The 12,865-nt window shown below is 34.6% G+C and overlaps 1 protein-coding gene across 1 annotated transcript; it reads left to right on the top strand.

Annotated features, from left to right (window-relative positions):
- Nucleotides 1–1,252: 1,252 nt before the first annotated feature.
- Nucleotides 1,253–12,097, top strand: LOC136202749 (synaptotagmin-5-like). Its single transcript, XM_065993591.1, has 13 exons — nucleotides 1,253–1,593; nucleotides 1,684–1,790; nucleotides 1,897–1,945; nucleotides 2,129–2,249; nucleotides 2,813–2,934; nucleotides 6,330–6,431; nucleotides 8,669–8,743; nucleotides 9,114–9,193; nucleotides 9,672–9,822; nucleotides 9,900–10,130; nucleotides 10,934–11,203; nucleotides 11,302–11,415; nucleotides 11,732–12,097. Exons 1-13 carry the CDS (start codon nucleotides 1,489–1,491, stop codon nucleotides 11,879–11,881), a joined length of 1,677 nt encoding a protein of 558 aa, XP_065849663.1. The 5' UTR covers nucleotides 1,253–1,488; the 3' UTR covers nucleotides 11,882–12,097.
- The last annotated feature ends 768 nt before the right edge of the window (nucleotides 12,098–12,865 follow it).

Here is a 12,865-nt window from a genome sequence, read left to right as displayed (position 1 = left end):
CTTGACAAATTTCTGTTTACTTGCTCTTTCAATATTCTTTTCAGAGACCCTTGAAACATAAAAAATAACAAAATTAACAACAATACTAGATAAACAAAATACATATATAGTTACAAACGAACTTTACAAATGTTCCAGACGAATACATATATTGTTCAAAACGAATACATATATTGTTCGAAACGAATACATAAATAGTTCCATACAAAAACATAAATTGTTCCAGACGAATACATATATTGTTCATAAAGAATGCATATATTGTTCCATAAAAACATAAAATAGTACCTGTCGTCATCAACCTCCATATAATCAGAGTTTATAGCACGAAGCAACGCATGATCAATAACATGATCAGGCAAAATATCTTCCCTACTAGAAGTAGCTTTCGACATTCTGATATATACTGAAAAACAACAAAAAAAAACACATATACAAGTCACAAAACTAACAAATGATAGACGCAAAGAATGAAAAAACACAAAAAAAATGCCGTTGAAACCCTAAAAACAACAAACAAAACAAAAACAAAATACAAAACCGAAACAAAACATATAAACAAAAAAACGAAGAACATGCATAACACAAAATCTAAAATGAACAAAGAAAACACAGAGGAACTCACCGATAACTTCAAAAATACACAAACAGAGAGCCGAACCTATCGATAAAGAAAAAAATATAGGAAATCAGAGCCATAAATATTCAACAAAAAAAACGAAGGGAAATGAAAAAACATAAAAACGATCAAAACAAACAAAAAACATACAGGAACTCACCGATATATACCAACAAACACAACATGCGAGACGGAACAAAGAAATCCAACAAAAAACTCAACAAAAACACGATTGGAAATGAAATGGCGAAACCGAAAAAACGAGAGAAATATCAGAGAATCACCGGAGAAGAAAGAACGAGAGAAATATATGAGATTACAAATTTACCCCTAACATAATAACTATTTATACTAGCGCGTAAAATTACAAATATATTCCTCCGTTTTTTATACAATTACTAAAAAGCCACTGTTGTCACACAATAAGCCTTGTCACATTATAAGCAATGTGTCACACCTGATCTCTCCTATATATATATATATATATATATATATATATATATATATATATATATATATTTATATGGTTGCTGAAAAATTAATTTGTAAATTAAGGACAAACTTAAAATTGTCCGTTATTAATGATGGTGAGGTGGCAAAAATTACAGATAATCATAGTCAAAAACTTGCCATAAAAAATCTCTCCTTTCTTTTGGTGGTGTGGTCGGCAGCGACCTTTCTCTTACTGTGTAGCAACATATGCGAAACTATGAAATGAAAATCTTGTCTGCGCCAGCTACTTCCTTTGATTTCCCCGTAACCTGGTTTTGGAGCCCTCTTCACTCACTCTATCAATTCACTTAACCTCTTCTTCTTCATCTCCTTCTTCACTTCCAATCTCATAGTTTTTGATTCCTCTATCAGCCAAAATGTCTTTTTTCTTCGGTTTAGTTGTTGGCCTCGTCGTTGGCCTTGGCCTCATTGTTGCCTTTGTACGGTCTGAGAATGGCCGATCCAAGTTGCGCTCTCAGCTCGTTAGTATTTTCTCCTTTCAGCCTCATTCTAGTTTTCTGGTTTGCAGTTCTTGTTTTCTTTTCTTATGTTTTTTTTTGGTTGAGTTTCAGGCAAATACTGTAGCTGCGTTTGCGAGGATGACGGTAGAGGACTCTAAAAAGATCTTGCCTCCTCAATTCTATCCTCCCTGGGTCGTTTTCTCTGAGAAACAGAAGTTAAGCTCTTCCTTCCTAACTTGTTCTACTCTTCTGGTTACGAATTTACGATTTCTATGTATGTGCGTTGAAAATTACTGATTCGATTAGTTTTGTGTTTCTTCAGTTGACTTGGCTCAATCAACATCTTACAAAGATCTGGCCCTATGTCAATGAGGTAAGAACTGTTTTCGATCCCATTTTTGGCTCTTTTAAGTGGATGTATGCGGCTCTAGGTATAGGAAATTGAGTGATTTCTAAGTTCTGTAATTGTTGTTCTAGAATAAAAGCAGGTTTGAAGTTACTGTTTGTATTGTTCTTTTGATAGGACTATATGTGTGACTAATTTTGATGTTTGCAGGCAGCGTCTGAGTTGATAAAGGCTTCAGTTGAACCTGTTCTTGAGCAATATAGGCCGATCGTACTGTCATCTCTTAAATTTTCCAGGTTCACTCTTGGAACTATTGCACCACAATTCACAGGTCAGTTATGTTTTTTAATAGGCTCAATTGTTTCAAGTATTGATATTCTTTTGATCAGCATGCTGTATCAGTATTCATTTTAAATTAGAATAATGTAGGTTTTGTCGAGGAACCAATTGATCCAAGAGGTGAAGATAATAGTTAGGGCCCAATAATAACTTTTATTATAATCTCTGACACACTCTCTCATGCGAATGCCCTTTGGGCGTGAAGCGTGTACAACACATGCCTATCGTGCTGTATTTGAGCCCTCGACCACATGGTCTAAGAGGCTCTCATACCATGTCAAAAAACCATTTGAACTAAAAGCTTAAGCTGATACTTCAGGCATAATAATAGGTTTTATCATAATCTCTGACAGGTTTGACTTTATCTGGATGAGCTTCTCTTGCTTGGCCATGAAAACCACGTTGACATTTTCTTTTTCTTGAAGACATATTAGATGTGCCAAAATAGACAATTTGTGTATTGTCATATTTTGGTACAGGACTCTCTGAACATTAAACAAACTGGTGATCATTATTCATCTTCAGATTCTTACAAATCATTGTTTTTTTTTTTAGGAATTTCTATTATTGAAGGTGGAGAGAGTGGCATTACAATGGAGTTGGAAATGAATTGGGATGGGAATCCAAACATAATACTTGGTATCAAGACTAGGCTTGGTCTGTCGCTTCCTGTGCAGGTAAAATTTTGAGCATTTGCTGCTTCTCTTAAAAGACAGTTTTGAGTATTTCTGAAGAACAATCTATTGGAGAACCATCAGTATTTCGCTTGAGGAATGATCTCCATGCTAATATTTATACAACTCTGCTTTACCTATTACCTATATTATTGAAGGACCGGAGCATCTTTAGCCTCTCAATGTGTTGCAATCTTTATCTCATGCTGCATTCCGCAAATTATAATTTTGTAAATTTCATATTAGATGTTTTTCTAAGAGTTTGACTGCTAAAGGAAAGTCAAGGATCTATACCTTAGTGTTTTTTTCATTTACTTCTTTGTTTATTATTTATTTTAACTGACTGTTGGTTCGACTGTAAAACATTATTAGGTCCAAGTAGGCAAGAAAATATTACGCGTGAATTTATATTACTTAACTTGTAATTTCATACTCTGAGAGCTCAAGGAAATTAACTGCAATTTCTGCATTTCTTCACCATGAAGTCCGAAGTTGCTAAAAGGTATAGATAATCCATTGAAAACATTAAGTTTACTGGCTGCTGGAAAATTTCCAATTGTCCTTGGAAATCTTATTTGAAGAACCCAGGGACTTGTGCATTAACCATGCATGTCTCTTCCATCATTTTCATTTCAGAATAATTTTATAGGGGTGATACTGGTGATGTTATATGACTTAGAGTCTTCTTATAGGCTGTTAACATCCAAAGCTGTGTGAGAGAATTGGAGAGGAGGAGGATGATTAAAGAGAAAGTCTCCATTATTATGTTGATGGCTTTCTTAGATAAAAAATTGGCTACTTTAGGTAAATGAAGGATGCTTAATTTTATTTGAATGGTAGTGTTGATAGCTTAATATGGAGGTAGCCAGAAGAAGATAGGGTAGATTATGTGTAATTTCTGCAGAACTCTTATGTATTGCTATTTATAGGTCTATTGGGAGCCATGCATTTTGGTCACCTTTCAGTACGATAGTGTCTTTTTGCCTTGATAAACATTTTGAAAGAGGTTAATAAAAACTTATAAAATCTTTAACTGATTGCAACAACGACAAAACTCAGTATAGGATGCAGTCATGATTGCGTTCTTTCAATCAATAGTTAGGGGTTATTGTTTATGGTATTTTATTGAGTTTTATGAAATAGGGAGTTAATATTGATAACTTGATCTTATCAAAATTCCTGCTAATTTTAACCATAACTCTTGTCTGATGGATATGCGTTCTGATTTCCAAATCCACATAAAGACGTGAATCAGTCAATAAACTTTTTGTGGATATTGTTTCATAAACGGTTGGGAAGGTACGATCTGTGTACTTGAAAAGGACAACCTACTACCTTTGTGTTTATGGCACTTTTTTCTTTTCATGTTAGAGAGTGTGAGTTTTGATGTGTCCTTGTGTAAATGATGAGAAAGCTTATCTCTCCCTCATGTATGGCCTTGTTTGTTTGGCTGAAAATATTATGTTTTGGAAAATATGAGTAAGGGAATTTTTTTTGTTGGAAAATAAATTGTTTTCCGGTGTTTAGCTACAACACCGAAAAACAGGAAAAAATGGTGGCTGGCTGCTGTTTTAAAAAAGGTAAGAATAAATGAAGTAGGGTTTCAAAAGGTATAGGAAAATGTTTTACTCTTTTGAAAAGGTAAAACATTTTTTTAACTTTCTTTATATATTTTTCTGTTGACCAAACTAAAATTTTCCGTTGACTTATTTTTCTAAGTAAACAAATACCGGGAAATCAGGAAAATATTTTCTAGCAAACGAATGGGGCCTATATATATAGATTTTGTGGGGGGATGTGATACTATGACGATCATGCGCCTCTTCTTCTATATTTATTATTTAGAGGATGCTTTTTTAGTTGTTTAGGACGAGAAGGAGGTCAGTCCCTCAGTTTCTCTTTGAGAATGACATAAATCATTTATTTATTTTGTGGAGAGAAGGTCCAAAAAGAAATCCTGAATTAATGAATTTTGCTTTCCTCTGGAATAATTTCATAACTGTGGTTGACCTTGACCATAATTCCTAAACTTTTGGTTTGTTTTGGGATATAGTTTCAAGTCAGCCCTTGACTTATTCAAGCTAGCTTCTCATAGACAGCTAATTTCCAGGATAAGAGTATTTATAATATTGCAAGAAACATGAGAGAAAGCTGGCTGAGTAGGAAAACGATTACCTTTCAAGGTGGAAAACTATTTTCCTTAGTGTAATTCTTTCCAACCTATTATAAATTATGATTTAACTCTTTATTGCTTTGGTGGACAAGATACTACATTCAGACAATCTTTTTGGGGAAGTACGGAGTTCATGAATTTCACTTGCAGCGTGCACAACACAGGCCCATCCCGCCATGTGTTTTAATTCCACAAATTAATGAGGTTGCCGGGACTCGAACCCTCGACCGTTTGGTCCTTGAGGCTCTGATACCATGTCATGGAACCGTTTTAGCTAAAAGCTCGAGCTGATAGTTAAGGCCTAGTCATATATCTTATATTAATCTCTGACATACCATGTAAACAAAGGCCTAACTCACCCTAAAAGGTACCTCAAAGGGTGAGGATTGCCTCACATATTTAAGGAGCCATCAGCGGGAGCCCCAACATTGAACCATGGCTCTGATACCATGTCATGGAACCGATTTAACTAAAAGCTCGAGCTTATAGTTAAGGCCCAATCATATATCTTATATTAATCTCTGACATATGCATGGGAATTATGATAAGGATGGTTTTTTGCCAAGTCTGCTAGAAAGTGTGATAAGAAGTGTCTTACCATGAGAGAACATAAGGGGTGGTTAGGAAATGGATTAGAGAAGATGATGGTTCCATCTTCAAGTACAATTGACGAGGTGAATGTATTTTATGGCATGTCAGAAGTGTGAATTTTGGCCTTTGAGAACTTCTACTTCTTGCTCCTTCTATATTGATCTGGGATACGGGTGTTTAAGATAAGTGATCTTTTAGCTTATTACAATGGAATTTTTTTCCTGTAGAGTAGAAGGTGCTGGGCTTCTTATGGTAAATGAAGGATCAATGTTTTTAACAATCTCCTGAAAATCACGGCCATTTGACATTATTCGTGTGAAAACACAGCTGAAAACACAGCAATACCTCCTATAATGTCATTCTTTGGCAAGACCATGCAAATTGGTTTCTTCACTTGTGGCTTTTCAGTTGGGATGAGTAATATATACATTCTTCTAAGAGTAAAACATTTGTTCTCTCCATGAAGAAAACAAAACTCGATTTCATCTAAAACAGACATGTTCTTTTGTAGGAAATTGTTCTTAATACTTTGAATTTAGATCTAGTGGGCAGCTTTATTGACATTTCATCTTTTTTTTTTTTCTTATTTCTTTACTGATGTCTACATATGCATTCTGCTTTTTCTCCTTTTCAGGTGAAAGATTTGGGATTTACCGGGGTCTTCAGGTTGATCTTTCAGCCACTGGTTACTGAGTTTCCTTGCTTTGGAGCTGTTTGTTTTTCCCTGAGACAAAAGGTACTAGGTCTACCTTTAAGTCTTGGAACTTTCTGATTTTAATTATTTGAGAAAGATACCTTCCCACACATGGACACACAACAAGCACCTGTTGCCTCAGAGATTGAGAGAGGGAGAGTGCTGAGTCAGATGAAGAAAAGTATGAACACATGCACAGAACTATCATGTGCTATAACAGAAGCTAGCAGTTTTCTGTTGATGAATGAAATATATTATTTGCAAGTTGATTTGCCCATAGATTTCGGGTTAAGTTGAGTGAAGATTGTATATTTTATAGGGATAAGGTACCAAAATATGGAGGAGGGTGATCGAGAGTGATATGAGTTTATTGGGAATTGAGGAAAATATGGTAGTGGATAGGACGGAGTGGAGGGAGCGAATCTGTGTCGCTGACACGACTTGATTTTCACGGTTTTATATGATGGTTCATGTTAGCCGACCCCGAATCATTTCGGGACTAAGGCTTTGTTGTTGTTGTTGTTGTAAGGTACCAAAATAGGCCTATGGTTTTTGGGAAGTATCAATATAGGCTCCACCTACAAAATAGCACCAATATAGGCTTAACGTTTAAAAAAGGGTACCAATTTAGGCCTTGATAACGGAACGAGACACGTCATTGACATTGGGGCTATTTTGTACGTGGAGCCTAGATTGATACTTCCCAAAAACCATAGGCCTATTTTGCTACCTTATCCCTATTTTATATGACACTCACTCTTTCATAATCAAAAGCCGGTTACAATCTTTTAATATTATTCCTTGTTCATATGGGTTATCTATTCATGACTATTGTGTAACTAACCCTTAATACAATTATATCAGTAAGGTTTGACTCATAAAACTTGCATCCTTGAATAGTAGAATAAATGTTCTAAATTAACCTTTACAGTTGCAAACCTTTGATTTGACCTTGTAATACTTTAACCCTTGTCTCTTTTTTTTTTTTTTTTGAAAGTTAGCCTCATTAAAAAAACCTTTCCCGGGTCAAGGAACCCGAAAAATGAAAAAGAGTGCTAACAAATATATTGAATAGAAGTAGCAAAAGTACAATCACGGGATACAAGATCACCAATAAACAAAGGCATCTCATACCAAACTGTCGGACTGGCATAGAGTTTAGCCGCTCTAGCAATAGAATGAGCAACTAAATTCGCTTGTAATACTTTCATCCTTGTATTTTTAAAATTATCATTTACGAAATTGCCTTTTACAATTACAACCCTTACATTTAAATTTTTGGATTAAAATTATCATTTTACTCCATGAGACATCATAGTTTAGTCCTTCCATGTAACACAGAAATTTTTATGCTAGTTTGTGAATATATTTTAAACAAATTTGCATTTAGTTATTTTTATTGTGCTTATTTTTTATTCATTTATTTATCTTAAGCCTTGGCGCAACGGTAAAACGTTGTTGTCGTGTGACCGAAGGTCACGGGTTTGAGTCTTAGGAGCGGCCTCTTGCCAAAAAAATTGGCAAGGGAAGGCTTGCCCCCAGTACACCCTTGTGGTGGGACCCCTCTCCGGACCCTCGCTTAGCGGGGACGCGTAGTGCACCGGGCCGCCCTTTTAATGTAAGTAAATATCTATTATTAAATATCACGCTAAGCTATATGAATATCCCATCGTCAAATATGGGTGATTAATGAATAACATTAAGTTAAATTGTCTCGCTGAATAGCTTTAATTGTATGTTTTAGTTAAATATTCATATGTTTGACTTGATGTTCTTGATAATTAATATTTATATTAATTTAATAAATTTAACTATAGAAATAAATTAAAAATAATTCATGCACTCAAAATTATCAGTTCTAAAGCTAAAAACACTACGAGATAATGAAAATGTGTTGAAATATTAACAGGAATAAACTATGCTGCTTTTTTTTTGTTGTTTTTTTCAACTCAATGACCAAAAATGATAATTTTGAAAAATAGGGATGCAAGGGTTTTAAGGGTCAAACCTCAGTATCATTTGTATTTGCTCTCTTTATGTTTATGAATATGTCCTAGATATTCTTTGATAAATTATTGAAGGGGTCGTGGGAGTACAAAGCACAGATAAATTTGTTGTATAATGTTATTGACTAACTAACATATAGCTTGAATTTTATGTTACTGGGACACAAAGTAGATCTTGAAGTAACAGAATCAGTTCTAGCGTGCATGCATAAGAACATGCTTATAGAGAAAAGAGGACTCATATGTTTGGTTGACTTTTTCTTCTTTTTACAGAAAAAAATGGATTTTACACTTAAAGTTATCGGCGGCGACATATCAAAAATTCCTGGAATATCTGATGCTATTGAGGTTTCTGCAATCTTACTATTACCTTCCCTAGCGTCATCATGCAACAATGCATTATTATTTCATTGTATCAACTAACAATGCACTATTTCATTTTATAAACTTAAACATCATAATAGTGTTCCTGGGTATTGGATTGTTTAAAACTAGAGTTGATAATAGTGTTTCTTTTAAAACTAGAAACTCGTGTTGGCATCATCTAATTATATTTATATATGCAACTGTGCATGTGGAAAAGGCTATTGGACGAAATACTTGCTTATTCTGTTTGTAATGGCAAAATTTTTGTTTTCAGTTACAACACAATAGATTGAAGATCTAGGTTCATGATTTCTGAAGCATATTTTATAAAATAACACATTTAACTCTACAGGGGACGATAAGGGATGCGATTGAAGATGCTATTACCTGGCCTACTCGGAAAGTTATTCCAATTATACCTGGGGACTACAGGTATCTCAGTATGCTTCTGAGCTCTTTTCAAAACTTTAGTACTCGTCAAGAAAGTTATGAATATTGATAGTCATCCCATGAGGTGGGGGAGCCATCTAGTACATCATACATTTAATAATTGCATTCACTTGTTCAGAGGGCTACTAGTAAATAGCTTGATATTCTCAGCCCAGCGGTAGTGCTAGGCCAATTTTTCTTAGAGGAGCCAAATGTTAAGAGAAATACGCAGAGGAAGAGTCAGAGTTTAGGGGTCAATTGAACAATATTCAACATGTACCATATAAAATCGCAAAACTGCACATATAATTCTTAGAAAAGAAAGTGAGAAGGGCCAAGAGGTGTTTGTGGTTTTCTTTCCTTTTATTCCGACTGGGAGAGTGGGCCAGATTGTGTGTTCTTTGTTGCATATTGGTTTGTGCAATTTAATTTTCCTTTCTCTATCAAATCATGGAAAAAGCTGATGTGTTTTGTTGCTCAGTTATTTGGAGTTAAAGCCTGTTGGAACATTGGAAGTAAAGCTCGTGCAAGCAAAGGATTTGACAAACAAAGATCTCATTGGGAAGTCAGATCCCTTTGCTGAACTGTACATACGTCCTCTGCGTGACAGAATAAAAACCAGTAAAACAATTGTAGGAATTCCTAAGATATTGTATGTTACTTGTATTTTACTTGATCTGAAAGGAATTTATTGTTCTTTTCTTCACAGAACAACGATCTCAATCCAATCTGGAATGAACACTATGAATTTGTTGTTGAAGATGCATCAACTCAACACTTGGTGGTAAAGATCTTTGATGATGAAGGATTGCAGGCATCTGAGCTCCTTGGATGTGCTCAAGTGCAGCTACGTGAACTTCAACCTGGTAAAGTAAAAGATGTGTGGTTGAATCTGGTGAAAGATTTGGAAGTTCAAAGGGATAATAAAAGCAGGGGTAAGGTAAGATTGTTGACTTTGCTACTAAAGAAACAGATACATCCTTATTATGCAGCATTTCTTTTTCTTCCTACGGTACTAGGTTTTCTGATTTTGTTTTGCGTATTCATTATCATCATTTCCCCCCGCTTATCTATTGATATAAATTGTGTTTAAATGTTACTATTAGTCAAAAACTTAAAAGCTTCAATGCCTGAACCATTTGGCTTTAATCAAGATGTTCATGTACGTATTGTCCGTTAATATTTTATGAAGTGTCCTTTGCACCATTTGCCATCCTTGTCACTTGCAATTCCTAGTTCGTTCTTGTGCTCTTGGAATCATGTGATGATCCAAAGTAGGCCTGTTTGATTTTGTGTTCCTCTATAGACCAGCATATTGATATAGTTTTTATTATTAATTTTGTTGAAGAGATAGAATTTTTTCTCTGCTAGTTTAATATTTTTCTTTGATCCTCTATTTTGTTGACAGCGATGGGTTTATCCAGTGTTTGTATCATATCCATGGTTATTTTCACATCTAGATAAAAATTAATACAAAGAGAAACATGGAAATATATGCTGATGCTTGTAGCAGAAGGCTGTTAAAGTAATGAGCATTGAGCAACTACTGATAAAAAGATAGTATTCATTTCTAAGCTTAAATATAGAAACTTAAGTTACTTGGACAATCATGTTTAGATGAGAACATGCAACTGTGACTAATTTTTGCCGCTTAATATCATTTTCGTTTCTCTACCAAGGTACCACTGAAGTTATGTGCTGGGACTTTAATGGTTGTCTTAATTTTTCTTTGTACCATTATAGGTTCACTTGGAGCTTTTGTATTTTCCTTTTGAAATGGAGAATGTCAATCCATTTGCTCCTAGCGTTTCTATGACCTCCTTGGAGAAAATTCTTAAAAGTGGCGATGGGACAGAAATTGCTGATGCCCGGAGAAAGGACATCATTATCAGAGGAGTTCTTTCTGTAACTGTGATATCTGCCGAAGACTTGCCTTCAGTTGATTTGATGGGAAAGTCAGACCCCTTTGTCATTCTCATAATGAAGAAGGCAGGGACAAGAAACCAAACCAGGGTTAGTGATGCTGTTGCAGAAACAAGATTTTATTTTGATTCAATTCTTCATTTGGCAAGGTAGATTGTTCTTCAGAAATTTAATCTCTCCTTTTTCAGGTAGTGAATGACAGTTTGAACCCAGTGTGGAATCAAACATTTGATTTTGTTGTTGAGGATGGACTACATGAAATGCTAATTGCTGAAGTTTGGGATCACGACACATTTGGCAAGGTAAAAATATCATTTTTGCTATATATAAGTAGCACTTTTGTGAATTGTTTGTTAAAGGATTTGCTCTAAATCGAAATTGGCTTATGTTTATTTGAATTATGGAGAGCATCATTTTTCTTTTTATTTCAATTTTAACCTGTTCCGTTTGACGCTTGTACTTAAACTTTGACCCTTGACAGTATTTTAAACAGATGCCTTATCAAACTGTGGATTTTGGAATCATAGGTCTAAAGTAGAATGTGTCAAAACTGAAGTAAAATAAAAGCACAATTTAGATTTATGAAGAAAGTTGTATTTATTGATTGATTTGATGCAGGACTACATGGGAAGATGTATCCTGACATTGACGAAGGTAATAGTGGAGGGCGAGTATAAAGACAAGTTTGAGGTAGAGGGGGCTAAATCTGGATCATTGTATTTGAGCCTCAAGTGGATTCCACAACCTATTTATCGAGATTCCACCTGAGTGTGTTCAAACATTTTGTATCTTACAATTCTTCCAGGTTTACAACCTATTTATCATAAGATTTTGTGATATGAGAGCGATTATTCAGTTGTACATAATTATTTTCGCTCCATTTGGGAAAGGAAATATATCAATCTCTTGTTGGGATTTTTTATGAAAAACCATAAAAGCAATAACAAAGAATAAGAAAAAAATGGTGCTAAGGATTTTATTGAATCCGTCAATATTTTTCTCACTTGGAAACATATAGATTTATGACCTTTTTAAAGGTTTATAATGCAACAAGAAAAGAGGCTCTAATATGTTATGGAACCGTTTGAACTAAAAGCTTAGTTTATAGTTAAGATCCAATTATAAAAAACAGTCCAATTATAGATTTTGTGTTAATCTCTGATAAAAACATTACAGATTGATGACCTTTGTAAAGGGTTAACAAGAAGAAAATATCTAAAGGAAACAATCAAATTCTATTTGTTAGCCACTCCTATCCATTAAAAAAAATAAAGAATAAGTAAACTAGATTTACTAAAAAAAAAATGTTGAATTAGAAAATCAAAATCTCAACGGGTTCAAAAAGGATGAGGAGAGGGTATTATCTCTCTGTGTTTTATCTTTTCTCCACTGTTACTGTTTCAGAAATGCTCCCTACCTATGTTTATCTTAGACTTTGGCGCTTTTAACATTGCTTTGCTAGCCCATCAAAAAAAAACATTGCTTTGCTAGATCCTAAATCTGGCTTTCCCAACAAAAAGCAGTATTTAGTAAATGCAAGAATGCTTTCTTTAAAAACTGGAAAAACTGTTTTCAGAAAAGTTACAATTTGTAGCATTTGGAGAAAGCAGGTGTCCCGGCTTATCAAAGGAACTCTCTTGCTTGCTTAAGCTAACTTAGTATCAATTTTAGATAAAGGTAGAACTCTGAGGGACATGGACAGGAGAGGGCTAGGCTTCCTGCTCATGCCCTTCAAAACTACTCCTACTAGGG

Source organism: Euphorbia lathyris, chromosome 8 (genome assembly GCF_963576675.1).
Source record: "Euphorbia lathyris chromosome 8, ddEupLath1.1, whole genome shotgun sequence".
NCBI lineage: Eukaryota > Viridiplantae > Streptophyta > Magnoliopsida > Malpighiales > Euphorbiaceae > Euphorbia > Euphorbia lathyris.
This window is presented reverse-complemented; position numbering and strand designations above follow the sequence as displayed.